Source organism: Mustela nivalis, assembly GCF_964662115.1.
Source record: "Mustela nivalis genome assembly, chromosome: 4".
NCBI classification, from domain to species: Eukaryota; Metazoa; Chordata; class Mammalia; order Carnivora; family Mustelidae; genus Mustela; species Mustela nivalis.
This window is the reverse complement of record NC_139023.1, coordinates 67532401-67560339: the sequence shown is the minus strand read 5'-3', so window position 1 is coordinate 67560339 and position 27939 is coordinate 67532401. Positions and strand designations below refer to the sequence as shown.

Sequence of the window (27939 nt, the reverse complement as noted above, 5' to 3'; positions counted from 1 at the left end):
GCTGTTCACCATCCCCCAAAAAAGTCACCATCCCCCAAAAGTCCCATCTCTCAGTTCATAACAAACCCAGGTCCTCGCTGCCAAGTGGTCCTGTCCTCCAGGTTCTGATCTGGGCTGCAGTTTAGGGAGTAGGCCCATCCCCACCATAAGCAACCTTGGGCCTGGGGCCTAGGGCAGGACAACAGAATCTACCCCTCAAAGGTCGGTGGAAGACAAGGAACATAGCAGTCATGGAGATCCTGTAGGTGGGTGTCCTGGGCCTCCTGCCCTGGGGCCATCTTCATCTTCATCAGACAAGCCTCTGATGCCTAGGGGAACCTCTGGTCTAGCCAGCTCCAGTCCCCAGTTCTGCCCACTGGGGGTTCTTCCTCGTTCCCTGGTTCCCCAGGGCTGTAAGTGAAGCGGGCATGAGGATGAATACCCTGAGCACTCGTGGCTTCCAGGTTCCAGACTCCACTGGCTTCTTCAGGGCCCAGGCCTCCCTGCGGCAGCCATCCCTCTTCATCTCTGCTGGAGAACCAGTGAGCTGCAGTCTAATGGCAACCCCCTTCTTGTTCACACATCCTTCTGCTCTGTACTCTGCTTTCCCCAGAGGCTCCATCCCACATACCTGTCTGCCTCCCAGATCCCCACAGGCCCAGCTTCCATCTGCACTGTTCCCTCGCCACGTGCCAGCTGACAGAGAAGGTGGTGCACTATTCTGTGTGACAGTGATGGTCCTTTTCCATGACAAACTAGCAAATACGCATGGTGCCCCATGTGTGGAGCAGAAGGAGCAGGCCCTGGGAAATCAGCTTCGCCTGTTACAGCGTGTTTGGTTGTAACAACAAAAAACCCAGTCAGAGCAGGAGCCATCAGGGCACGGTATTTAGCAAGGATATGTTGTTCGGTGGAACTTATTTCCCATATGCACACACTCACTGTGCCATGATATCAGGTCTCCTTCCTGCTACAGGTCAAGGAAGTCATGGTCACACAGAGCCGTATACAGGGACCTAAAGGCAGTGGAGAAGGGAGAAGGTGGAAGCAGCCCGGCCCCAGGAGCAGTGGCAGGTTAGTCACCAACCAGGGGACCAGGTGTCCACCACAAGCCAGGCCACAGAGCCACGGACATGAAGAGAAAAGGGTTTTGCTCCTGGGAAGTTGGGGCACATGACCCGTGCTTACAGAAGCCTCTGGCTCCAGGAAGCAGGAGGGAAAGCAGGAAGAATGGCTCTTAGGTGTCATGGCAGAAGGTGCTCACATGGCCCACGGAAAACAGAGGAGAGGCATCTTGGAGAGACTGCTGGAAGTGCCCATAGAAAGCAGATGTGCAGGGTAGCGTCAGGACCTTAAATGACTTCCCTCTCTCACATGCACAGAGAACAAAGAAGATATACTTTTTCAAGTATATGTAGAACATTAACAATTACTGTGTAGTAAGCCACAATGAAAATCCTGACAATGAAGAAAACTAACTATATGGCCATGTTCTCTGGTCATAAAGACATAAAATTAAAAATTTTCCGCAAAAATGATAGAGGAGATAAAATCTAACTTCTTAGAAAAAAAAAATCTAACTTCTTAGAAATTAAGGAACACTCTCCTGAATAATTTTTTTAAATATTTTTATTCATTTGAGAGGGAGAGAGAGAGGACAAGCAGGGGGAGTGGCAGACTGAGAAGCAGGCTCCCCACTGAGCAGGGAGCCAGACACGGGGCTCGATCGCAGACCCCAGGATCGTCACCTCAGATGCTCAACCATCTGAGCCATTTAGGCACCCCTCTCCTGAATAATTCTAGAGTTGAAAAAGAAGTTAAAAGAGAGATTAAAGACTATCTAGAGGGGTGCCTGGGTGGCTCAGTGGGTTAATCCTATGCCTTCAGCTCAGGTCGGGATCTCAGGGTCCTGGGATCAATCCCAGCATTGGGCTCTCTGCTCAGCAGGGAGCCTGCTTCCCTCCTCTCTCTGCCTGCCTCTCTGCCTACTTGTGATCTCTCTCTCTGTGTCAAATAAATAAAGTCTTTTTTAAAAAGACTATCTAGAAATGATAAAAAGTGATGCACGAGATGATGTACAACAGAAAGAAACAGACTGCCCTGAACACACTTACTAGAAAAGAAAAGAAATAAATGAACAGAGCGTTGGGCCCAGGAGGGCAGGGGAATGCCAGGGCACCCCTCCCTCAGAGTCAAGCCCGACCAGCAGTGCTCTGTGGCTGAGGGTTTAAATGGTACATTTCTTAAGGGAAATAAGGTGCTTTCTATTAAGTTTAAACACTTAAATCTGTACCCTTATTTTTCCACTCCTAGGAATTTATGCTACAGAAATATGGTAAAAAAAAAAAATATTCACAGTAAGATTGAAACAGAGAAAAACTACCTCTTCCCCTGGAAAACAGTGAAATACTGTGCAGTCTTTCCAAAGTGCGGGTGTGCCAAAAATACCAAGTCAACTGAGAAAACACCATTTTGTAGAAAGAAGTCACAGTAACACACAGTGCAGGAACTATACTCCTGCTTGTGGACATCTGTGGGAGACAGGATTTTTCTCCGTTATGATTTTCTGTATCTTTTAAGTCTTGTGTGACTTTGTGTTGTATTTGTAATCAGCAAAAAATGATTGTTACAGATGAAAACATCAGATCAAATAAGTATCTTAGAACCTAAGTAAAAAAAGAATAATTATTTGTAACTAAGTTTAAAGCAAACAGGTGAAATGGAAGTATTTCATAGAGAGGACGGCCGACTTTGTTTTAAGCCTACTGCAACAGTAAGCACCCTTAAACTTACTTTCCTCCAACCCTCTTAACCAACTATGACCCCCAGGGAAACTCAATCACCTTCTTAAAGAGCTTGTCTTGTGCTGAAGAAACCTATTCAACTCATTTTTACTTCCCAGAACACAGCACAGCAAACTCACAGAGGAAAAAATCTATGGTTAAGAAAGTTATGTGAGGTATTCAAAACCAAATCCTAATTGCACTTTACTCAGAAATCTTGTAAGATCTTCTAATTAATCTAGCAAAATGAAAGAAAATTTTAGACCCCACCAAATGACTGAAAACTGAATCTCAAATTTTAAAAAAGCACCAATTAATATTTAGATAATACATATTTCAACTTACATGTTTTGAAAGGAAAACTGTGCGACAAGGGGCTTTGCAAATCAAGCACTCATTTTTGCCACCTATAAAAGAAACACAAACTTTAGTATATTATAGTGAGTAGTGCTTCTGAATGTAAGTGCACACTTCAAATTACACTATTTCTTAAAAAACATACAGGATTAGAATACTTACATTTTCTATGCTCAGACAATGACTGCATGTGGACAGAGTTGAAAAGATTTATTCAGTAATCTATTTTTCCTTCTGCCAATATGCCCCAAAATAGTAATTCTGAAGATCAACAATATTCAAACTTAACTCCATCTCAGATTTTCTTACAGTGAGACTCTGTAGTGATACCTTAATTTAAAAATGTTTAATTATTCAAAATGAAAATAGCTCCTTGCATGCCATCCAAGAGATAAGTAAAAGCTCTGTTCAGCCACCCCCCTGCCCTGCCCCCTCCAGCCTCACCTTGACAGCACCTAAGTCAGTTCCCAGGAGCGCCCTCTGGGGCATCTGTTGGGCTGCTGGGCCCATAAGGCGGCGCCTGGCCTGAAAGCACAGGCTAAATCCCCACCTGCTCTTCTCCAGGGTCTCTGACCCAGACCCACCTATTGCACCACCTTCATCTCCACGACACTCCTGTCATCCTCTGGAGAACCTGCTCCTCCATGTGGCTGGCTGCTAAGGGCAGCCCTGCATTGCCTCACCTGCCCCCATGTGGCACGAGAGCACCCAGTGTCATTGGAAAACTTCAGTGGGGGTAGTATGGCCCCTCATCCTGAGCTCTGCCCCATCCCCACACATCTGAGCTTCCCATTCTCACAAGCCAGCTTGGACCGCAGAGCCAGCCAGTCAATACTGAATCCTTGTCCTTCCAAGCAGCCACCCAGCCTGAATCCAGGCCTCTCTGTCTCCCCCTCTTCTGGTCCAGTACAGCTAAGAACCAGGAGGAAAAGGTCACTTAACTGGGAAGTGGATTCACAGACTTGATTCCAGCACTGCCGAACCTGTGACATGGCTGAGCAACCCTCCATTTTTCTTGGGTGTTCTCCTGCCAGTTCCCTATGGCAGGTATTCAAACAGGCCCCCCTTTGCTCTTTACTGAGCAAAGAGTCATGAACTTCCTCAATCTCCCTGCCTTTCCTCCATTCACCACAGAACAACTCAACTCCCTCTGCTCTCTTCCTCTGTCTCATCTCATCTCATCCCTACAGCACATGTGATGGGGTCCTTGTGTAGAAAGACCTGTTCCCTCCCAACAGCCTCTGGAGTTGTCCCCTTGTCTCCATTCCTACAAACACGTTCAAGTGGCCCTCTTCTGAAAGCACCCACCCTCGGCAGTGTGTTCCCGCCATCTGCGTCTCTCCGGGGATTACGGAGCCAGGAGATCCCTTGGAGCACTGCTACCACCAGAAGCCACGGAGTTAGAGATGAACAGAGCTGGCTCCTAAAAATCCACGGGTTGCACTGAGGCGGGGGAAGTAAGAGACCTGACAAAGAGAGGATCCATCTGCAGCTGATGGGCAGGCAAACTGACACACACAGTGCTTATAAACCTATCAAACATAAGCACTCCAGTAAAAGGTGTGAAAGGGGTCCAAATGAGTAGTTGGCAAAAGCGCAGACTGTCACTAATATATGAGACAAAAATGCCAGTCATCCACGGTGGGGGCAGGGAGCAGCCAGTTTTCTGGGGTGCCTGGTCCTAAGTGCTGGTTCTATCACACACACCCCCCAGCAGCACCTCTGCCCTTCTGGATATCCCAAAGGAAAACAACATACAAGTGAATGAGTGGTGTTTCACAGCAAAATACTAGAAAACATGCAGAGCTCTTAGGAGTGGATCCGTTAAAAGACATCATGGTATGGCAACTAAATGCAGCCTTAAAACTGACGACACAGACTTACTTTAACGTGAAAGGAGGTCCATGGCCTATTAAACTCAGGTAACTAACTGGTATATACACAGTCCCATTTTTGTTGTAGAGATCTATATCTGTAGGAGAAAATCTGCAAGAATGTATACCAAAGAATAGGGAGGGCTTATACCTGAGTAATGAGCATTAATCACCTAACGAGCTGTGGTCAGTGCTCCACCCAGAGCACTCAAGCCCTTCTACTGCTTTTTGTGTGTGGCTTTTTGGAGGAACGAACTTGGGCTACTGGAATGTGCTTCAATAGCCAGAGGTGCATGGGAATCACCTGCCCAAGGTCCAGAACCAGTCCGAAAAACCGTGAACACAGGTCTGTCTGCATTGTTCTCACCCAAGCTAACCCACGCCACTAACTCCTGTGGGAGGTTCCAATTCTGACTCTGCCCTGGGATGCCAAGTCCACAAGGTCTGCTTTCTTTTCCCCACAGCCTCCTCCTACCTTGGCCTATCTTTTTTTTTTTTTTTTTTTTTAAAGATTTTATTTATTTATTTGACAGAGAGAAATTACAAGTACACCGAGAGGCAGGCAGAGAGAGAGAGAAGGAAGCAGGCTCCCTGCTGAGCAGAGAGCCCAATGCGGGACTCGATCCCAGGACCCTGAGATCATGACCTGAGCCGAAAGCAGCGGCTTAACCCACTGAGCCACCCAGGCGCCCCATCTTGGCCTATCTTTAAAAATGCTCTTCCCAGGTGAAGCCATGACCTAACCTTCGCCCTCTCCTCACCCAGGACCTTCAATTATTATCTATATGCCAATTCCCCAACCTATTCCTGTTGACTCCCAGACCTCTATACTCAGCTGCCTCCCCTTGGATGCTCTCAAAGAACCTCAGTGTCCAGTGTAGGCCCCAGAGCATCATCTCTGGACACAGAAGGAGCTCCTGCAGCACAGAGATCCTCCTGCTGAGTGTTTCCCATCAGTCAGGTGAGCTACACTGATGGACATCAGGACAGTGGTGATCTCTGGGGAGGCTACTGCTGTACTCTGGGAGCTGGCTTCACAGGTAAATTCACTCCGGGAAAACTCACTGTGCTTTGCATTCACGCACTTTTTCTTTTTTATACTTCAAAGAGAACATCTCATAAAAAGAAAAATACACCCATGATCACGTCTCCTGCTTCAAACAATGGTCCCCTCCTGGCCAGGGCCCCCTGCAGGCATGCTTTGGCCTACCTGGCTCCCAGCTCTCCTGCAGCCCCCTGAGCTCCACGGACCCGTCCACACTTCCTTCTGCCCTAGGGACCCTGCCACCCCGCTGCACCCTCGCGTGAGGCCAGGTGAGGACGCGCCCCCTGGGCCCTGCCCTGGTCCTTCCGAGCATCCTCGTCCCAGGGTCTAGATTCATGCTACCTTCCGAAAGTTCAACGCGTGCCGCATCCCCGGCGCTAAGATGACCGCAGCACTGTGCCTGCCCCCGCAGCCCCTCGCCAGCTATGGCTCCGTCCCTGCGCCCGAGGTGGGTGGACGCAGGTCCCGCCGGGCGCCCCTGCCCAGCCCAGCCAGCCCTCACCTTTACCCAGGCAGACATCGCAGTACACGTGGCCGCAGTTGGTCAGGCTGAAGCACGACGTGCGGTGCGGCGGCTGGAAGCAGCGATTACAGAACACCCAGCTGGCCATGCCGGACGCGGCATCCACCAGCCGCCGCAGCCCAGGCCCAGACGCAGCGCACGCGCAGCCCGGAAGCAGCCTCTGGAGCTTCTGCACCTGCGCAGACTGGAGCTGGTCAGCCGCGCCTGCGCACTGGAGAGTACCGCCACTCCCGCCAAAACCTGTGTTGGAAGGTACCAAGCCGGATGGGACGGAGTGTGTGTGTGCTGTGAATAAGATTCTTCTCCCCTCAGGCTGTTCTGGCTGTTCAGGCTGCACGTGCCAAGGAGCGACACGCACACCAGAGCCGGGTCTCCCTCATTCCATTATTGCAACCCTCGGGACTCGTCTGTGGGCAGTGTGTCGTCGTCCAGGCTGACATGGGCACGCCGGGAAGGCACAGGCGCAGAGCGGGGTGGCGCCCTCTGTGCCTGCGGGAGCCGCGGACACAGACGAGGCGGAGGGCGTGGGGGCATGGACGTGACCACTGGGGGACAGTGTGTGCCCTAGGCACCCTCCGTAATGGAGATGGGGAGCAGGGCCTGGACACTGGGCTGACCCGAGAAGCCAGGGGTCCTGGGCAGACTGAGGTGAGGGAGCCGGGAGGACAGAGCAGACCCGGCGGGGTAGGCAGGTGGACTGGACTGGGCAGGACGGTTTGCCATTTGCAGCTTTTGGTAGCCACTATAGTGGTTCTCACGTGGCTCTGCCACATGAGGAGGGCTGAATTCGGAGTGGGGGTGGGGTTGTGTGTCCAGGACACTGGCCGGGTGGAGATAGAGGACCTGCCACGTGTGAAGGGCTGGACTCGGGGTGGGTTTGGGGGCTCCTTGTCTGAGGCACTGGCCGGGTGGAGGTTGGGGACCTGCCACATGCATGAAAGGCTGGACTCTGGCGGGGGGGGGGGGGGGCGTTCCCTGTTGGAGACATTGGCCAGGTGGTGTTGAGGAAAGGGACTCCTGGTGCTGCTCTTGCCACCTCCAGTGAGCTTATTCTTATTGCAGAGTGGACGGCTAGAGAAAGCGGATGGCCGTGAGGTTTCACAGTGGCACTCCATAGTTGGTGCCCTCTGTGGCTTGGGGAGCAGAATTTCCATCCATACGCAGGTGGCCCACTGGAGCCAAGTGAGAAAATGTGGTTCAGAGAAACCCAGGCTGTTTTCTTGTGTGGGCAAGGGCGCCCTTGTGCAGGAAAGTAGAGAAAGCAGAGGTTCAGAAATGGCTTTTCCGGAGGGGAATGCAGTGGTGGGAAAGGGTGTGCTCCCTTTGTCCACCGTCAAGCTGTGAATGTCGCATGACAACTGGGCCCTGGAAATATGACTGGGCCAAACTGACCTGTGCTTTGAGCGCAGCACACGCTTGTTCATATAAAAAAAAGCACCGTGAACTATCTCAATAACCTTGTACTATTTACATACTAAAATCATAACATTTTTGGTGTTTTGGGTTATATATATATATCACTAGGGTTAATTTTACTCTTCTGAAAAAAGGGTTTTTTTTTAAGTGGCAAGCAGAAAACTTAAAACTTATATATATGTAGCTTACATTTTATTTGTATGGGACAGTGCTGATCTATATACAGAGTTAAAATAACCAGATGATGAGCTTATTCTATCAAGCTCAAAGGCCACATAGTTAAAGTAATATTTTGTCAGTATAATATTAATTTCAATCTTTGATCATCTTTGAAATCATAAAATTACATGGTTATGATGTATTTTGATTGATTAACTCAAATATTATGCAGATTAGCAGGTAGTTGCCTTTATTAACATTTTAAATGAGTTTCTTAGCTATAAAGAAGTCTTTAAGGTATTTCATTTGGAAAATTCCAATTGAGATAAAGATTAATGTTTGTGCAAAAGCCCACCATAAAACATTGCCATTTGTATCTTCACTGATCATTCGAAAATTTTCTTCACGGTCCTATGCGGAAAAGAAATAGGAAGGTTTAGTTTCTTAAAGTATTTAACTATGAATTTGAGGGAAACATGCTGTATGCTTTGAAGATATTTAGTATCCCAGTTTATATATTAAAGTGCAGTATATGATTTTCTAACTTGGTGTATGTTGGTAGCTAAAGAAAAGGATTAAGAATCAACCTTAAATAAAACATGTATTTGTATTTTGATGTAAAATATCTGCTGTTTGATCTATTATCTTGTATATTTTATTTGTCACCATTGAGCAAGTGAATGTTAGCCAATAGTGATAGATTTTCAAAATTGCTGTCCTCCACTTTACTTCAGGCTGGGCACTTTGCCAAGCACACCCGTCCTCCTATTTTCCAGGTAAGGGAGCTGGAGTCTGGATTTGATCCCATCTCTGACCAGAGTCCACTGAGCACAGGACCCGGGAGACACACAGTGTCACAGGAATAAAACTGTGATCTAGAAAATGGGCATTCTGAGCCTCTTCATACATGTTGGGTGTGTCTGGGAACATTTATTTATTCATTCTGTGAAGCCCACACCGGAAAGGCAAATGAGCTGCAGTCCCCTTTCCTAGAGGAGCTCGCAGTCTGGCAGAGAGTGAAAAGACAATGAAAGATTGTTCCTTTCCTTTACCCCAGGTGTTCCTACAGTGCTAGCTCAGAGAGAAAGACCAAGGAATAGGAGTTTATTTTTTCCATGGTTTGGGGGCTTTGTCTCCAGAATTGCGTTCCTGGCAGGAAGAGATAAAATAAGCTGAACAGGCAAACTGACCCTTTGATAGTTTTGTTCTTTGACTATTTGCTCAATTTGCTCAATTAGGTGTTCCAACTTAAAGCTAACTTCATTAACTTTGTCCTTTGCTTGAGCAATGGCTGCATCAAGGTCGTGTTGTCCAACTCGAATCTCTAAGTGGATCCGCTGTACAAAGAGTAAAAGGAAGAAGCATTCTTAAAACAGCTCTACTCTATGTTTCCCTTGTTGTGTCCCCTGACTCCTGCCTCTCCCCACACCCCCTCTTCAAGAGGAGGCCCTGCTTCATTCTCCATCTCTCACTGCCTGTCTCCCCTGGCCATACTCAGTAGTCTTCCTCTGTAATACTCATTAATACTCTCATGATCCTGAGTATCAAATTTACTACGAGGTAAATGCTTTAAGCACTGAAATATTTGATTAAGGAAAATTTTCTTTTCATAGGACTTAAATTTCTGATCCTAAAATACAGATTCTGTTCCTCTGCTCTCAGCTCATTTAGAAAATAACCAATCACCATCTGCCATATAAGAGTTTTATTTATTGGAATTCCATTGTTAATTTACCCTCCAGCCTTTGCTTGTTTTCAGGCCTGAGTAATCACAGTTCTTTCAACCTTCCCTCACGGTTCTTGTTTTTCAAGGCCTTTAATCAATGCTGTGGCTCTCCTTTGAACCCCTTCCAAGCTCTCCAGCTCCCTCTTTGGTTGCTGCACTGAGATCTGGGCACAGGACTTTAATAAGTTTCTAGCCAGTCTGGGTATAATGGTTCTGCATACCAACGTCATGCCTGAATAGTGCTGGTGCTGTGTTCATCAACTAGGACATGGGAGGCATACACTCACCAGCTTACTCCCACCAAATGACACAAGTCTCGTAGAATTAGATTCCAAGCAAATGATGTGTTCGCCAGGTGAATGTGAAGTAAAGTAGAACCTTCCTTGTGGGCCATATAACTTGGACAGTAATACCTAGGATTGAAGATTTCCATACTTTATTATTTTCTACTTTCCCTTCTTAAAAACAGAACTCTCCTGTTGGTTTAGTAAAAACTGTGTAGTTCCTAAAGAAGAAATGGTCAATAAACTGAAAAATATTTATTCTTGTTTATAAAAACCAGACACACACACACAGACACAGACACACAGACACACACACAGAGCAAGACATCCCTTATTTACTATCAGATTGGCAAAGATTTAAATGAAAGTGTCCACCAATAATATTGAGAAATACTATCTCTAAACAATGATTTGGGTATGTAAGTTGAATAATCATTTGGAAAGCAGTTCAGTGATAATCATTAAAAATTAAAATGTATGTAACTATAGACTCAGTGGTTCTACTTACAGGAATTTATTCTATGGAAGTGCACAAGTAGACAAAATTATATGTAAAGTGATACTCAGTGTGGTATTTTTTGTAATGGCAAAGTTGTCTTCTTGAAATTATTTTAGTACCTTTCAGTAAAGGATTAATTAAATTCAGGCAAATCCAAATAAAGGAATGTTATGGGACAAAAAAAAAAAAAGAGAGAATATTAACCCATAACCATTCTGTACTAAATATGTCCACGATATCCAGTATATCCAGTGCTAAAGCATTGCATATGGGATCCTATTTTTGATTAAAATATCATTTGTAAAAGTACGTATGTATGTGTGTGTGTTTCCATAAGCGTAGAAGAAGATTCTGAAGAATACACACCAAGCTTTTAGTTGGTTATATTTGTTGGACAACTTTGATTTTATGTTTAGCTAATTTCCGTGTTGTTTGCCATTTTAAAAACAGGTATAGGACTTCTGTCATCAAGATGTTTGGAAGTTGCTATTCTGTCCCAATAAGTAAAAAGATGAACACAATGAAAACCAATTCTTTCTAGGAAATTTGTCCCTGGTAGACCTACCTTGCAAGAACTGTTACGTTCTTCAGGGAGAAGGAAAATGATACAGATCAGAAAGCCAGATCTACATAGAGAAAGAAAGAGCATCATAGAAGCAATAAGTGAAGGTAAAGGAAAACTCTTCTTAATTCACAGAGTAACAATGTATTTGGTTGTAGTGGGTGTGCAAGTGACACACGTGACAGCATGACAAGGGATGGGAGGGAGAAATTTGGGATGTTTTGCTCCTCGAAGTGCTTGTATTCCCTGTGAAGAGGTGTGGTGCTACTTGAAAGTGGACTTGTGTTAGTTGCAATTATGCACTGCAAACTCTAGGGTAACCATTTCTTAAAAAGTTAAAGTATAAATTGATAGAAAGGAGATAAAATGCACATAAAATATGCCAATTAGAATCACAAAAGAGAAAAAGTGGAAGACAAAAATAGGAACAAAAAACAAGGGCAGTGAATAGGAAATGAGAACAAACATGGTGGATATTCATCCAGTGCTTTCAAAAATTACTTTGAATGTCTACGGCCATACCACCCTGAATATGCCCTATCTTGTCTGATATCGGAAGCTAAGCAGGGTCGGGCCTGGTTAGCACTTGGATGGGAGATCAGTTATCAACTTTGAATATCAGTGATCTACATGTACCAAGTAAAAGAGATCGTCAGAGTGGATAAAAAACCAAAATCATATGTTGTCTACAAGAAACCCACTTTAAATATAAAGACACATGTAGATTAAAAATTAAAGGATGGAGAAAGATGTATATGTTACCATTAACCTTACAAAAAAAGTCAGAGTGCTCATATTAACTTCAGACACAGTAGACTTTGGATCAAGGAAAATTATGGGGATAATTACATAATGGAGCATTACATAAAGACAATGAGGCCAATTATCCAAGGAGACAAACCAATCCTGAATGAGTGAGCACCGAACAACACAGCACAAAACTCTGTGCAATGAAAAAGGACAGGAATGCCGGAGGGGGAGAGTCTGCCTTGGAAGCTGGAGATGCCGACAGCCTTGTGCCCTGAGTGGGCAGATCCAGCAGCAGGTCGGGAAGGACATCTCAGACTCAGCAGCGCTGTCAGTCACCTGCACGTGACGTCTGAGGGCAGCCTGCCTCATGCAGTGACAGCAGAGTACACATATTTCTCCAGCTTACCTGGAGGGCTGACCAAACCACACCAGTTCTGGCCCCAAAACACTCCTCAGCACATTTAAAATAGTAGAAACTATCAACTGTACTTCAGTAAAGAATACTGGTAACAGGAACCACACAAAGTCTGCTCTTAGGACACTATGGAGTTAAAGTAGAAATCAATACAACAATAGATAGCTTGTCAATAACAAAGATTCCAAAATATGTAGAGATGAAGCACATTTTTTTTTAAGATTTTATTTATTTATTTGACAGAGATCACAAGGAGGGAGAGGCAGGCAGAGAGAGAGGGGGAAGCAAGCTCCCCACTGAGCAGAGAGCCTGATGCAGGGCTCCATCCCAGGACCCTGAGATCATTAACTGAGCTGAAGGCAGAGGCTTAACCCACTGAGCCACCTAGGAGCCCAATGAAGCACATTTCTAAAGAACATATGTTGAGGAAGAAATCCTAAAAGAAATTTAAGAACATTTTGAACTAGGAGAGAATCCTGGGAAGATGGTGAGGTATATAGCACCAGGAGCCTGTCTTCCCATCTAGACCACGATCATACTGTTAGAGTCCATCTGATGTAACTGTTCCGGAACTATGGAGTCTAGTGAAGGCTTGCAACTTCCAGGGGAAGCTCCATGTGGGAAACTATGGTTAATTTTGGTCGGTGTCAGCTCTTAGCACCGTAGCAGCTACCTATCCTCACCCCCAGCTATGTGGCAGACAGTTGTGTGTGAATTGCTGGACAGTCTGCCCACAGCATGGAAGCAGAGCGAAACGGACACTGTCCTCCAAATATCAAGGATCTTCATAACTGTCACATACAAGGGATCCTCAATAAGAATATCAACAGACTTTGGGGCGCCTGGGTGGCTTAGTCAGTTAAGCATTTGAATCTTGATCTCAGCACAAGGCTTGATCTCACCTTCATGAAGTCAAACCCTGTGTGGGGCTCCATGCTAGGCATGGAGCCTACTCAAAACAACACTGAGATTAACAGCAGACTTCTGATCAGAAACTCTGGAGACCAGAAGGCAGTTTGTTGATACACTCAAATTGCTAAAAGAAAAAAAGGCCAGAAAGCACATGAAAAGATGCTCAACATCACTAATCATTAGAGAATCAATGGAATGCAAACTGCATGTGTTTGTATGGTGTATATAGGTTGTTACTGTCTGCCCTGCTTACCCTACCAGACATGTCATTCCCTGGGGCTGTCAATCATACACCATATGGATGGACACATGATCAAGGTAGGCAACTAAGAATATCCCATGCTTCCAGACACACTGACCCAAGTGAAAACAGTCAGAGGCCTTGTGGAGGTGCTGATAAGGACATTAAATGGGGGGGGGCATCTTCTAAGAAATTTTGAAACCAGGGCTGTTTCTTGTTCTTCAAAATGGGGAGAGCTCTCTTAAAAAACAGGCCTATGGGGTGAGAATTTTGTCTCTTAGGTCAAGAAGAGGGTTGGGTATATATTAGGCTCGTGATAAATATTTGTTGAAGGCAGAATGAATGAAAATATCTTTCCTCCCTTGTAGAAGGGGGTACTGTTTCAGGCAATTTTATTTTTGAAGAATGAACCTTCTCGGTCTTAAAAATAATGACTGGGATGTTCTGTGATGGTTTTTAGCTCAACTAAAATTTGGATTCAGCACTTAATAAATCATAGAGACATTTCCAGATTGCTCATGAAAGAACAGAGGAGAACTGGGTTTTGGTATAACTGGGCAAAAGCTCAGGAGGCGGGCTGTAGGGAGGGGAGGTAGCTATGAGGACCAGCCCCAGCAGAACCACCATCAAGCAGGTGCCAAGTGCACCAAGAGAAGATGCTGTACCAGCCAGCAACTCCCAACAACCCAGTTGGAGTGGAGTCTCCCGTGACCCCATTCCCTGTCTCCACAGGAGTGGAGGTGTCAGAATGTCTCCTGAGCTCAGACCAGGCAATCACCCAGTTTAACAAGAACAGGAAATTTGCATCCTCTCTTCCCCAGAGGAGATACCTGTTCTGCTGTATGAGGCTTTGCCACCCATCCTGCTGTCCCACAGGCACGTCCCCAGGGCAGCTCTAACTCCAAAGGGATGTAGTTCTCGCAACAGTGTTTGAGTGATGGGACTGAGCAAGCCAGTATCTTGAGCTGTCACAGCAGGGAACAGAGGTCATTGCTACATCCATTGTACAGATGAGAAAACTGAGCACTGGAGCCATCAACAACCTACTGAAGATTGAGCTTGACAGTCTATACTTCAACTTGGCTCTGACTCCAACATTCATATTCTCACCACTAGGCCCTGGTGCCTCTTTCATTCCTGCTAACCTCCTAGAGAGGAGGAGGCCTGGGAGGCCAAACAGACCCAGAGGTTTGCCAGGGAGGAGAGGGGAGACTATGGCCCAGCCAGGCCAGCGAATCTCAGGGTGATGAGCATGAGGCCTCTCATTTACATTGTTCTAAAATACTTTATGTTAAGGTCTCCGCTCTTGAACTAGACAACTGGCTCACTAGAGACTAGCACTTTCCACATCTCTGTGTAGCCCTTTTATTCAGGACTAGATACATTAAAAATTGTCCATTCTGGTTAATGAGTGCTTAGGCAGAGATTTCTTTTTTAAGTCTGTGGGGGTACATGACATGAATGTTTGGCAAGTGAAAAATTTTAATAGCAAAACGTAAAAGAATGTTTTACCTCATCATTGTAAGTTGTAACAGTCACAAACATTCCCAAGCCAGGAGCAGATTCAAGGAAATCTTGTCTGTGTATGTCCCACTGCTGTATCTTGAAAGTCCCTGTTTCAAAAACATAAGACATTTATTATAAAATAAGTGTAGGAATGGGCGCCTGGGTGGCTCAGTGGGTTAAGCCGCTGCCTTCGGCTCAGGTCATGATCTCAGGGTCCTGGGATCAAGTCCCACATCAGGCTCTCTGCTCAGCAGGGAGTCTGCTTCCCTTCCTCTCTCTCTGCCTGCCTCTCTGCCTACTTGTGATCTCTCTCTGTCAAATAAATAAATAAAAATCTTTAAAAAAAAATAAGTGTCGGAAATACTTGCACATGATTACTGATAAATGAATTTATTTTATTCAAATTATCTAAATCACAAAACACTGTGAGTGTGGTGATGAAGTCACATAGCTGAGTGGGAAGACCGGGGATAAAGGGGGAGGTGGGGGCTCCTGGCCCAACCCTCGTTCTTGCCACCCCCCCATCCCCCACCGGTGACTGCACCCCTCTGGCGTCCCCTCTCTCGGAAAATGGGGATAATATGTATCCCTCCCAAGTCTTCATAGTTGTGAGGACTATTGAAAAAATAAAAAGCCTGTGAAAGCTTTCTATCTAGAATACAAACTTCCTGTGGGTCAGGACTTTCCCAGTGACCCCAGTAGTTCTGTCTTTGGTCTCTTCCTTCTCTAGCTCACCCAACACGATTCCCTCCTAAGACATAGGTGTATCCTGTCAAGTCCTTTCTATGCCCACCTTCCGAGGCTCCTGCTAAAGTTTGCAGCACGGAAAGAGCCTCTCACTTCCTCCTTTTCGTATATGAAAGCATCATACAGCTTACCTTGCCCCTTGAACCCTTGCAAGGTACAACGGTAATGAAAACAGAGTTCATGTTTATTGAAAGCCATTGAAAAATAGCCAGTGGTGCCTTATGTACACCAGGTACCATGCCAAGCACCTAACATGCCACCCAGTGATTCTTCAAATGTGCTCCAAGGAGGTATTTTTACTACTTCACTGAGTCCGTTTTAAGTATGAGCTCCTTGCACGGAGATAGCACTGTTCTAGAAGCTGAGGACAGAGAGTAAGGAAATAAGTATATAATGTGGGAGATATTACGAATGCTGTGAGAAAAAGCAAGTAACAGGGATAGGGGACTTTGAGTATTATATGGGGAAGTCGGGAAAGCTTCTCTGAAGTTGGAGCAAAGACCCAAAGGAATGGAGGGGGGGAAATACGTACTTATTTTATACAGTGTTTAAGTTATGTCTGTACATCACATTTAGTGCTAATGATTTGCCAAGCATTCCAAGACTGTTCTCTAAGAGTATTCTAATTCATAGTCTGAATTTCATGACAACACTATGTAAGTGATATTATAGATATTCTTTAAAAATTGGTTATTTATTTTGGGGGAGGCAGGGGCAGAGGGAGAGAGAATCCCAAGCAGACTCTGCTCTGAGCACAGAGCTCCATGTGGGGCTCAATTCCACAACCCCAAGATCATGACCTGAGCCTAAACCAAGAGTCCAATGTCTAACCAACTGCACCACTGAGACACCGCAGTGATACTACTTTAATGACAATTTTACATATGATGAAACAAAAATACAAAAAAGTAATTTGTGTAAGGTCCCACGCCTAGCAAGTGGCAGAGTCAGGATTCAAACTCAGGCAGTATAGTTCCTTTCCCCTTTGGCGCACATCATGCTGGTGGCTCTTGGGGCAGGATGGTTTCAAGTGGGAGTGCATGCAGAGGTCCTGGGGCAGGAGCATGCCCGGGTAGCCAAGGAACCACAGAGTGGCTGGAGTGAGGGGAGCAGGGAGAGCATGGTAGGTGACGTGGTGGGAATGTGGCAGGGTCCAGGGCAGGAAGGGTCTGGGGAAGTGGCTGGCTGGAATGGAACGCTGGGGCTTTCCTTCTGCCGTGTTGGCTGTGTGGGGAGAAGAGTGAAGGATCAAGAACAGATCACGTGCAAATGGCAGAGGTTGTGGAAAGTGTGGGATTGTGTGTTGCTGCCCTGATCTCACAGGTTGGAAACTGACTCCAGGATTAGGTCACATAGCTCATGAGCTGCAGACGCTGAGCTCCATCCACCTAGTCCAGAGCCCAGAGCCACAGGTCCAGGCCTAGGGCCTCCCTGGAGGCAAGGACATTGGTCCCTGACAGGCCTGAGAGGGGAACGGGGCTTGGGCGCAGACCAGAGGAGCAGGCCTTGCAGAGTGAGGCCCTTGGGATCCAGATGACAGACAGACACTGGCCCCACAGTCACCGGCCACAGTCACAGGCCCCATAGTCACCAGCCCCACCAGCTCCAAACCTTCCTTCCTCCTGCTGGGATAGTAAAGTGGTAGCTAAGGTAATTGCAGGTGTAAGGTGCATGTCTTCCTGTTGGGTCCATGGCTGACCGGGAGTGTAGGGCGGGAGCCCCCCCTGCCCACCTCCAGACTCTGTTCTTAAGGACAAAAATATATAAATGGAACATGGAGAGAAATTATGCATCACTGTTAGTGAAACCACAGTTTGAACGACTGCATATTTCTCATCAGAAACGTGGAGGCCAGTCTACGGCCATACCACCCTGAACGCGCCCGATCTCGTCTGATCTCGGAAGCTAAGCAGGGTCGGGCCTGGTTAGTACTTGGATGGGAGAAACGTGGAGGCCAGAGGGAAGAGGCACATGTTGAAAGAATGGTCAAACAATACTATATCCACGAAAAGTAGCCTTCAGAATGAAGGCAAAATATTCTTAGGTCAAGGAAAACCAAGGGAACTTTGCACCAAACACCTGCTTTAAAATAGTTGTTTAAAGAAGTTATTCAAAGAACTCCAAAGCAGATGATAAGGAACTTTGGAACATCAGGAATGAAGAGAAAATAATAGAAAGAGTAACTAGGAAAACAGCAAAACATTCTCTATTCTTAAAATTGTTTGACAGTTGGAAGCAAACAGTCTATATAATATTGTCTGATGTGGTTCTCGAAGCTTGTAGAGATTATATTTAAGACAACTCCATTGTAAGGGTGGAGAGGGCAAAGGCATATGGTCGTAAGGTTTCTGCATTCCTGTTGAAATGACAAAATATGGATCCTTGTAGACTGTGAGACGTACGCATAGTGTAATCCCTACAGCAACCACCAACAGAAACTACACAAAGATATATGGTGAAAAATACTATAGATAAAGCAAAAGTAGGATATTACAAAACATTCAAGTGACCCAGAGGAAGCTAGGAAATGGAAAATGGGAACAAAAAGCAGAAGGAACAAAAAGAAAAAAATAATAAAATAGCAGTCCTAAGTCCTGACATAATACATTATATGTAATAATGACATGTAAATGGCCTAAACAGAGATTAAACAAAGATTGTCCAAATAGATTTTTATTTTTATTTATTTTTTTAACAAATATTTTTTAAAAGACTTTATTTATTTATTTGTTAGAGAGAGAGAGAGAGAGAGAAAGCAAGCGAGCCCAGGCAGACAGAGTGGTAGGCAGAGGCAGAGGGAGAAGCAGGCTCCCTGCCAAGCAAGGAGCCCGATGCAGGACTCGATCCCAGGACGCTGGGATCATGACCTGAGCCGAAGGCAGCCCCTCAACCAATTGAGCCAAACAGGCGTCCCTGGATTTTTTTTTTTTTAATGACCCAACTGTTATGTGGTGTACAAGGAAGTCACTTTGGATATAATGCTGTAGATAGGTTAAAAGTAAAAGGATAAAAAAAGCATATCATTCTGATGTTAATGAAAGAAATCTTGAGCGGCTCTAGAAGTATCAGATAAAGTAGACTTCAGAGCAATGAAATTTACCAAGGACAAAGATGGACATTACATAATGATAAAGGGGTCCTTTCACTCGGAAGACAACCCCCCTAAAAGCATAAACAGTTTGAAAACACATGACATAAAGCAACTGAAAAGAGAAGTAGACAAAGGCACGGTTGCGGGGACAGCACTTGTCAGTAACAGAGGGAGAACGAGCCAGCAGGTGGAAGGGCTGAGCACCGCCAGCCAGCAGCACCTACCTGACACCACAGAGCACGCCCCCTGCCCCCCAGCAAAAGCGGAATATGCATTTCCTTTCAAGTACTTAATGGAAAGTTCACCAACTTGAGCAAGAAAGCCCCAAACCTGATCCAGCACCTTTGCTGAAGCAGCTGAATGTTCCTGGAAGGAGCACAAGGCCAGGCTGACCGGTCACTTTGCAAATGTTTGACCAGCTGGAAATCTCGCGTTTCCCATTCTGTGAAACTTGTCAAATCTTCCTCCTGGCCCACTTCCAGCACCCTGCCCTGCCTCTCAGATGGGAATGGTCCGCATCCCTATACCCTAAGCCCTCTGCAACTCTCCCTTGCTGCCCTGGCTCTTGCTGGAGTGGTTGGGGCATCCCCTCCCATTTCTCTGGGACTTTGTTCTTGTTACTGTTCCCACACTTGCCCATACTGGGTGATTCTCGCCAGCATGCCAGCTGTCCTCACAGTCGGGCAGTCCCCTTGTCTGCATCTGCAAGGTGGTAGAGCTCGGGGATAACTGTATTCCTCTCTCGTGGGCCTCTTGGACCTGACAACAAGCTGAGGGCAGTGTTTGGCTCTAGAGTAAGGGCTCAGTAAGGTTTTGTGAATGAGTGTGTTTCCCACGGAACATGTTCAATGAAGATTTTGAATGAACGAGTGCAGGTTGGGCCCATTGTTAAAGCGCCAGTGTTCCTGGCATGCTGCCTTGCGTTATCAGAACAAGTGAGAGTGGTTTTTGCTTGCTTTGCCATTTTCTGCTGGCCCTGAGCGTGCCCCCTGCAGCCTCCCACAGCCCTCAAGGCTGGAGGGGAGGGAGGGCGGGAGGTGTCGTGCCTCTTGGATGCCACCAGATGGCAGTAGAGAAGCACTTTTCCCCGGGAGTCTGCCACTGAGTGGTCACTGTTGGGGGCATGAACACATTCAAAGAGGGGACAGGCTGCCGGGTGGTGCTTCTTACCACACGTACAGAGAGCAGCAGGGTGTCTGGCTCTGAGCAGGGACACTTGGCCAAGACCCTGCCCTGCTCTGCTTCACAGTTCCATTGGGTAAAGCCATGATAGTAATGGTCAACCTCTTAGCGTAGGAAGATTGTGTATTTAATGCAGAACTTAGCATGTCATAAGTGCAGTGTAGACACTTGATCAATTATTTCTGACCTTGTTATTGGACTTTTAATGTCCAGTGTCTTCCCTCAGCTCCCACAGAACCCTACAACCCTATAATGTCGGGAGAATGATACCTATTTTTACCAGTGAGGAGCCTAAGGCCAAAGGCTCCAAACAGTTTATTGGAAACTGTCCAGATAATAAAAGGCCAAGCCAGTATTAAAACTCAGCTTGATGTGCGAATCAAGGGTGTTGGCCTCCTCACCACAAACTACACCACTCACCCCGTGGCCTTGGAGAGAGGGAGAGAGTGTGTGTATGCGTGAGTGGGCTTCCCAGGTGCATTTTGTGGCTATTCCCCTCAGTGAGCCCCGGTTGGGAGCCGCTGGGGGCCAGGCAGGCAGTGTGCATAAGCCTCTCCTGGTTTCCCTGGGGACCCCGGGCACACCCTGGTCAGGCACTCAGCCCTGACCTCTGACCTCTAATGTGGTTGCGTCTTCCACCCCAGACGGAGTCCTTGGGGCTGGGACCGGGAGCCACTGGTTGGTTTCAGACAAGTAAAATGCATACATTGTAGGAACTGTACACAGTAAAAGTCCTCTCTGGAAGTTTTGGGTATTCAGGATTATTCTTCTAGTCTTTTTCCTCTAAGTACTTATTGCCTATTTTTACAAAAAGTAAAATCATACTGTATATACTATTGAAACCTAGTTTTTTTGCCTAGTTTTTTGTGATCATCTTTCTCTATCCTCAAATATCCTTCTGTAACCTAGAGTCAAGTGTACTTAGGGAGCTGAAGAAAGATCTGGTGTCATTTGTTCAGGGCCGAGCCCAGAGCTCTGCAGTCAGCCTTGGACGCACAAGCAAGGAACGAAGTCCTGTGGGATGCCCGCAGGGTGCTGGTTAAAAGCCAAATCGTCTGGTTGGCCCCCAATGAGCCTGGCATGAGAGTAGCTGCCTTCCGGAGTAGTGATGAATACAGAGTGATGTATTCTAGAACGCTCCAGGCAGCACCCCTGAGGACATTTTGTTTCCCTCCAAGCTGGGAGCGGTTTGGAGAGCCCATGTGGAGGGAGCGCAGGGAATCATGGTGGGGCTGAAGGAGGGGGCACACATGCACGTGCCACGTCCCACGCTCATCATCAACCAGTCATCAGCACCAAATCGCCCTGCTGGAAACAGCATCAACAGCCCAGCTGCCTGCCTCTGACCAGTGCGGACAGATGCATCCGTGTATCTGCATGCTTGTGTCCGCTCCTCCTGGCCAGCAGGCGTGCAGGCTCGGAGCATGCTGTCGCTGGCACACAGGCCTCGCCCTGGGCCACTGTTTGGAGAGGTGACTGTGTTGCACTCGTCCCTTGGGGGCTCCTTAGCTGCAACCGGTTTCTGGCCGATCTGATTGGGCTGCTGTGAGGGTTGTGAGGCATGTGTGCACACACATGTGCATCTCGGTCAGGAGTTTCCAGTGCTCGCCGCGACCCACGCTCATTGTGAAACCCTAGGCCTAGGGTTTGACAGCCTGCATCTGCTTCCTCGCCGGGACGTTTGGCCTCGGCTGTGGGTGGCTCAGTCCCCACGGGCTTTGCTCTATGTTGTCCCACCTGCCAAGAGGCCACGCGCCTTCCCGTCGAGCTCCTGGCCGGTTGGGTCTTCTCTGTTCACCCTCTGCCCTGGTTCTGGCCCAGGAGTGCAGGCTCACCCTCGTGCTGGTGGGTGGTTTCCAGGATGAGGGTCTTGGACATCCACACATTTACATTTATGCTTAGGTGCTTGTCATTCCGTCTCTGAAGAGAAATGATCGAAATGCAGACATTTGTCCCCGACTGGAGTCGTTAGAAACTGGGCATATGGACAAAGGGCTTGTGGCAAGGCCAGGTGTCAGGTGAAATTCGGAGCACTCTGGGGGCCCCAGCACTTTCCCTGGACCAGGAGAAATGGCAGCCGCTGTCCGTGTGCGGGCAGCCCGGAGGACACCGCCACAGCCTCGTCCCACCCCTCCGTGCCCCCCGGCCGCAACGGCTCTGCTGCGACCCATGACCCCTCAGGGGCGCCGTGTGCAGGGAGCTGGGAGGGTCCCTGAGCCTTAGAGATCCCCGCCTGGTGGGCCGTGTAAGCGGTCACCTGCCAGGAGGTGGGACACACCACAGGGGCAGCTGATCCTCCATTTGTTTAATTCTAAAAATCATGGTAAAATACATGTAACAAAATTTAACATTTTAACCATTTTTTAGGTACACATTTCGGTAGCATCCGGTGTATTCACACTGGGCAGCCACCATCCAGATGTCGTGCTCCAGTCGTTTCCATCCGCTGAAACCAATACTCTGTCCCCATGTCCGCAGGGCCCCGCCCTCGCACTCGGTACCCTGCCCCCTGCGCCCAGTCTTGGCTTTGTGAACGTCGCTCCCCTCTGGGGGCCTCAAAGGCGTGAGGCTCCTCCTGCGGCCACTGTAGCTCAGCGACTGACGCCTCTCACCTCTCGGCTTCACCACCCCCCTCACCCCCTGCAAGTGTCAGAATGTCACTGTTATTTATTTCATTCCTTCTTGGGACAAAATGACATCCCATCGTGTGGATCCCTGCACCCCTGGGCTCAGCACAACATCAACCGGCTTCATCTGAAAGGTCCCCAGCCTGGCTGCTTTCCCTCTGTCTCCTCAGAGCATCTCCTCAGTGAACTACTTGCGCAAAATCCTTGGTTCAGGGTGGGCTTCAGAAGATGCCTGACCTGAGACACCCCTGAGGTGTGTTGTGGTGTCCCGTGAAGACATGGTTGGATGAGGTACCTGGGGGGCTTGGTCGTTGAAGTGTTTGCCTTCGGCTGGGGTCATGATCCCAGGGTCCTGGGATCAAGTGCCGCATCAGGCTCCCTGTTCAGTGGGAAGCCTGCTTCTCCCTCTGCTGCTGCTCCCCCTGCTTGTGCTCCCCCTTTCACTGTCAAATAAATAGATAAGATCTTTAAAAAAAAAAAAAAACCCAAATACATGGTTGGGACTTCTCCAGATTGATCTTTGACTTGGTGATGCCTTCCTCCTCTTCTGTCTCCTGTTTCTAACAGGGTGTGTACTCTGAATTAAAAACAGAATCCTGGGTACTTTGGCAAAGTGAATCAAATCCAGGGACCTTTTGAACAGGACCATCCAGGAGCAAAATTTCATTGGTTCTGAATTCTAATTATCTCTTTCTAATGAGCAGTCTCCCACATTATGGTCACTGTGCTCCTGGCACAGTGCCCCCCCCCCCCATCACTGCTTGCCTTTTACAATGAAACCAGCAGCCTTGTTTGAAAAATGTCTCCAAGGACCAGCAAGCAAGTGCTTTAAAACTCATCAGAATAGCTGCCTGCACCAGAGTTCCCTCCCTCTTCTCTTATCTCTCCCCCAGAAAGGCCACACTCCCTTTTTCCATTCATGACAATCTAGGATTTATTAGCAAAGAACATTACTAGGAAGAACTAAGAAAAACAATGTAAAAAAACAATGTATTTGACTCTGACGTTTCTAAGCAAGTTTATGGAACCGGGATTTTTTTATCCTGAATCTGTTGGCAGTGCCCTGGGCTGGGCAGTGCACAGGCACATGGGGCCTCTCCCCCGCCCCCAGCCTCCTCTGGTGGTGGAGGGTGACTCAGGGCTCTCCCCTGCTTCTCAGGCAGTGTCCTTCCTCTTGGGCTTGGGGGCGGGGTGGTGTTTGAGCCGGAGCAAGCGCCACACCTGCTTTGGTGGTTCATAATGGAGCCTGCAAGGCCAAGCTGATAAGGCTAGAGACGGAGCGCCAGAGGGTGGGAACTCACAGGTGAACAGCCGCGCGTCTGGCCACCCGCTGTACCAGGTGCTGCGGCGCCCCAGGGCAGGTGTGAGCAGCAAGTTACAGATAAGGAAACAGAGCCCAAAGTCACCAAGCTATTGGGTAATGAGGGTGTTGATGCGAAAGCCTAGTAGCTGTCTTCTGTGGCGCTCTGGGCAGCCTCCCCCTGGGGATGGCAGAAGGCCAATTCCTCCGAATTCCCACAGTCTAGTTATTTGTAGTCCCAATAAGCAAAAACACAAGTCTGGGCAAATCTGGATGACTGCCTCTGAGGTCATCTCTCTCCAACTTCCTAGATGGGTGTCTCTCATGGGATTCCTCTGTGCCTCAGAGGTAAAGAGACAAGAGATACCGCTGTGTGTGCTCCCTGGGACCAGAGATATCAGACAGGGTCTCAGAACCCCACCGATCCCCAGAAAAACTTAAAATTTGTGTTTTCACTTCCATGGAGATCTAAAAATTAAATATGAGTGTGTACTATGGATGAGCACTTCTTAACCATGTGGTTTGGCACGTGCGTTGGCCACCACACATGCTCTGAGTAGAGTCAGGGATTTCATGGACGGTGGAGGGACAGGAAACAGTCATTTTCTGGCTCAGGCAGCATAGGCACTCAAAGCTCCAAAGAAGCTGGCCTCCAGCCTTCCAGAGCATATTCATGCTGTGGGCAGGTGAATGCTGGTCCTGCCCACCCTTGACCTACAGCCAAGGTCCTGAATGTAGAGACAGGAACTTGCAGCATATAATGAACAAGAGAGCAGAGGGTACTTTCCTCATAAAAGGGATTTTTCAAAGAAACGTTTAAGAATTGTAATTTTGGTATGCTACTACATTATTTGGCACATCAAAGCAGTGGGCTAATGTTTAAAGATACAATCATAGTTAAAGGAAAAGTAATGATAAGAATAGAGACTTAATTGATGGTTTGGCATGATCAAATGCTCAAAATTCTCTTAGAAGAAATTCAAAATAGTCAAGTAGGAAACACATGCAGAACATCTTTCTGTTATTAAACCCAACACCGGTCCTTGGCGAGTCTTTTCCTCTGGTAATACTTAGCGTCGTAAAGTCTGCTCTGAGTATACTTTCTTTTCATTTATCTTTACATGTATGTCTTTTCCATCTTTTTACTTTCAGCCTTTCCTTCTATTTAAAGTATTTCATTTAGGGGGCCTCTGGGGGGCTCATTAGGTTAAGAGTCTGATTCTTGATTTTGGCTCAGGTCATGATCTCAAGGTTGTGAGATCAAGCTCTGCATTGGTCTCCATGCTGATCCTGGAGGCTATCTGAGATTTTTTTCTCCCACTCCCTCTGCCACTACCCCCTCAAAAAATAGTGTTTCGTTTGGGAACAGTATAGGTGTTTTAAGTCTAGTCTCATGATCTCTGTCTTTGAATTGGAGAGTTTTGCCCATTTTCACTTAGTGTAATATAAAATGTAGTTGGGTTTAAGACTGCCAAATTGCTATTTGTTTTCCATTTACCCTATTTGTTCCTTTTTCCTTATCCTTTCTTTCTTGCCTTTTTTCAGGTGGAGGGTTAATCAAGTATTTTTTTTCTCCATTAGCTTATTATGGGACTTAAGGATCATGTTCTCTTTTTTAATAATAATGTTTTATAACTGGTGACATTTAGTTTTTTTTTTTAATTTTTAACTTTATTTATTTATTTTATGTAATCTCTGCACCCAGTGTGGGGCTTGAACTCATGACCCCAAGATCGAGGGTCACACGTTGTACTGATTGAGCCAACCAGGTGCCCCAGGACCATATTCTATCTTTAAAAACATCAAAATGTGTGAGCTGATGTGTTTCCACAATTTCCTTGTAGTTACGACACACTTCAGGGGGCTGAGCTCTACCCGAAATAGTTGCATGGGAGGGGGGTGGGCTGAGAAGACCACAGACTGGGCAGGACAGAGTTGAGGTTGAGGGGCATTCAGAGTTGAAACGGACCAGTACAGGACAGTCTGGACGAGGAGTAGAAGAGTCTCCTGGCTCAGGCCTTGGGCCTGACCAGCATGAAACCCATCCTCCCGATAGCTGCAGAGCACTGTCTGGCTGCATCTGCCTTCTGGCCTCAGGTCCCTCCAGAGGGTCAGGTGATCCTCGGGCTCACTGACACGGGTGTGTCCCAGGACATGTCCATCCAGCTGGGGGACCAGGCAGCAGGAAGTGTGGGCAGGCTCCTCCTGTCCCTCTTATTCCTCCTCTGCCCATTCAAATGCTGGCTGAAATTCACAGGTCCCTAGGAACATCCCCAGGGATGAGAGAGCTAGGGTCAGGGGGCGTAAGCAAACACTTAGAGTGATGTTCTATGTGTCTGGCTGCATTCTAAGAGCTTTGCAGATATTAATCCCAACATTATCACAACAAGAAGAGACAGATGTCGTTATTTTTATCCCATTTCACAAATGAAGCAGAGAAGTTCAGTAGCTTGCCCAGGGATGCACAGCTCTTAGGCGGCCCTGATCGTGCCTCACAGCCCCAAACACAGTTCCCGAAGCAGCCACAGCCGCTGTGGGCATCTCCACACCACCTGGCTCTCCTCCCCGTGCCTTCTGCCAGTTCTGCTCCTTCCCAGCCTGGTCTCACACTGCTGACTCTGGCTTTGGCTCCACAGGGTGCTGTGTGTGTTGGATGGGTTGATGCAGGGTGGGTTAATATGCTTCGCCATAGAACACCCGGATGTAATGGCCAAGAGAAATGGAGAGGAAAACTTGGCACTAGTCAATGTAAGATAGAACTGGATGTGAAAATCCATGATGGACTTCTGGAGAATACTACTAGGGTTAGATTCTGCTGTTTTTTTCCTTTTTGCATTAAAATCAACTGGACTTGAATACACTGTATTTGCCATACAATTCTGAAACCCATGGGTGCGTGTTTCTTTCTCCGGAGGCCAGGTAAGTGCAGCCATATGGAGATGTGTTTGGTGGCAGTGTGGGGAACGGGCAGAAATCACATGCCGAGAGCTGGATTCGCGGGCATTCTGCTTGGAAAGTAGCCTCGGTTCTGCACACGTGTGCACCGTCCACATCACTCGCCATCGGGCTGCAGGGGCTCCAGGAGCTGAGGCTCAGAGCCCTCCCGCATCTGCTGTTTCTCACTGTTGCCCCGGACCAGGTGGGAGACATCATTCATCTTTAAAGAATTCAACCATAATTAGCATGATTAATGGTATCAGAAATTCTTTTACTTGAGGAAACCTGACAACCAGATAAACAAATCAGGCTTGGATTCTGCGGCATCCTATCTTTGTTTCCCAGTTTATGATTCAGTGCAATTCACTCCAAAGGCTACTTTCATGTTAAGTTTGCATAACCTGATAAACTCTCTCAAGAGGATACCGTACAGCGTGAACCAGGTAATATATGCACCGAGAAACTAGGACCGTTCCATAAAATGACATGCTGAGTTCAACATTCAGTGCAGCACATTGGACGTACCTGTTATCAGTGTGTCGCTTGGAATGTCTTCTATTATGCATTTCTCCTCTCGTTCCCCTACGTGAAAATAAAAAGCAGTTGAAAGTGAAAAATAAAAACTGAAAACAAACGTTAACGTTTGCATTTCTGCTGCTTTAGCCACTCCTAGGAGCACTTCCCTTGAAAGGGGTCAGTTACAAGTGACACTGCCCATGGAGAGCTTGTAGTTCATTGGATAATTCTGTAAATTGATTTTTGTGAGAAGGGACATATGGTGGCCACACTTGGGCAGGGCAACTGCAGCAAATCCCGGGGAACAAGATAAAAAGAGGTCTGGACCTCGGGGCATTTCCAAGCACAGTAGTGGCAAAGTTCCTTCACCTTTCTAATTTTTGAAGGATTTTGAAGTGTGATAATGGAATGAAAGACACTGCAGGGCCAAGGGCCAAGCACTGGAGGAGCCCTAAGTCCCCAGCTCAACAGTTGTCCAGCAATGGCCCACACTGTGCCGTCCTGACCA

General features: G+C 47.1%; 2 protein-coding genes and 1 long non-coding RNA gene across 8 annotated transcripts in view; 1 reads left to right on the top strand and 2 right to left on the bottom strand.

Annotated features, from left to right (window-relative positions):
- Nucleotides 1-8232, bottom strand: part of RNF212 (ring finger protein 212) — a gene marked incomplete at its 5' end in the record, with an annotated part of 35892 nt that extends 27660 nt beyond the window's left edge. For 3 of the 5 annotated variants that reach the window (XM_082727177.1, XM_082727178.1, XM_082727174.1), the window contains 2 exons: nt 3108-3169; nt 6541-8232. In XM_082727177.1, coding sequence (XP_082583303.1) covers nt 3108-3169; nt 6541-6649 — 171 coding nt within the window. Of the gene's footprint in view, nt 1-3107; nt 3170-3281; nt 3427-4427; nt 4551-6540 lie in introns of those variants that run through there. The other 2 variants (XM_082727179.1, XM_082727175.1) reach the window with 2 other exon arrangements.
- LOC309862839 lies at nt 5185-6632 on the top strand. 2 transcript variants are annotated; one of them, XR_014310734.1, is made up of 4 exons: nt 5185-5339; nt 5815-5954; nt 6102-6307; nt 6551-6632. It is a non-coding gene; the product is annotated as an uncharacterized lncRNA (long non-coding RNA). The 2 variants fall into 2 exon arrangements; XR_014310735.1 differs by having other exon boundaries at nt 5307-5339; nt 5759-5954.
- Nucleotides 8233-8369: 137 nt separating the features above from the next.
- Nucleotides 8370-27614, bottom strand: LOC309862837 (transmembrane emp24 domain-containing protein 11). Its single transcript, XM_082727182.1, has 5 exons — nt 27441-27614; nt 15038-15138; nt 10150-10275; nt 9327-9473; nt 8370-8547 (listed from the first exon to the last, which is right to left on the bottom strand). Exons 1-5 carry the CDS (start codon nt 27562-27564, stop codon nt 8398-8400), a joined length of 648 nt encoding a protein of 215 aa, XP_082583308.1. The 5' UTR covers nt 27565-27614; the 3' UTR covers nt 8370-8397.
- Nucleotides 27615-27939: the final 325 nt, after the last annotated feature.

What these genes read in the sequence shown, in the direction of transcription:
- LOC309862837 (XM_082727182.1), bottom strand. Translation starts at nt 27,564, where the DNA reads ATGCAAACGTTAACGTTTGTTTTCAGTTTTTATTTTTCACTTTCAACT. An exon ending in TTACAACTTACAATGATGAG is followed by an intron (nt 10,276 to 15,037) that starts GTAAAACATTCT and finishes CTTCAATCCTAG; the next exon opens with GTATTACTGTCCAAGTTATA. An exon ending in AAGAACAAAACTATCAAAGG is followed by an intron (nt 8,548 to 9,326) that starts GTCAGTTTGCCT and finishes TTTTCCGCATAG; the next exon opens with GACCGTGAAGAAAATTTTCG.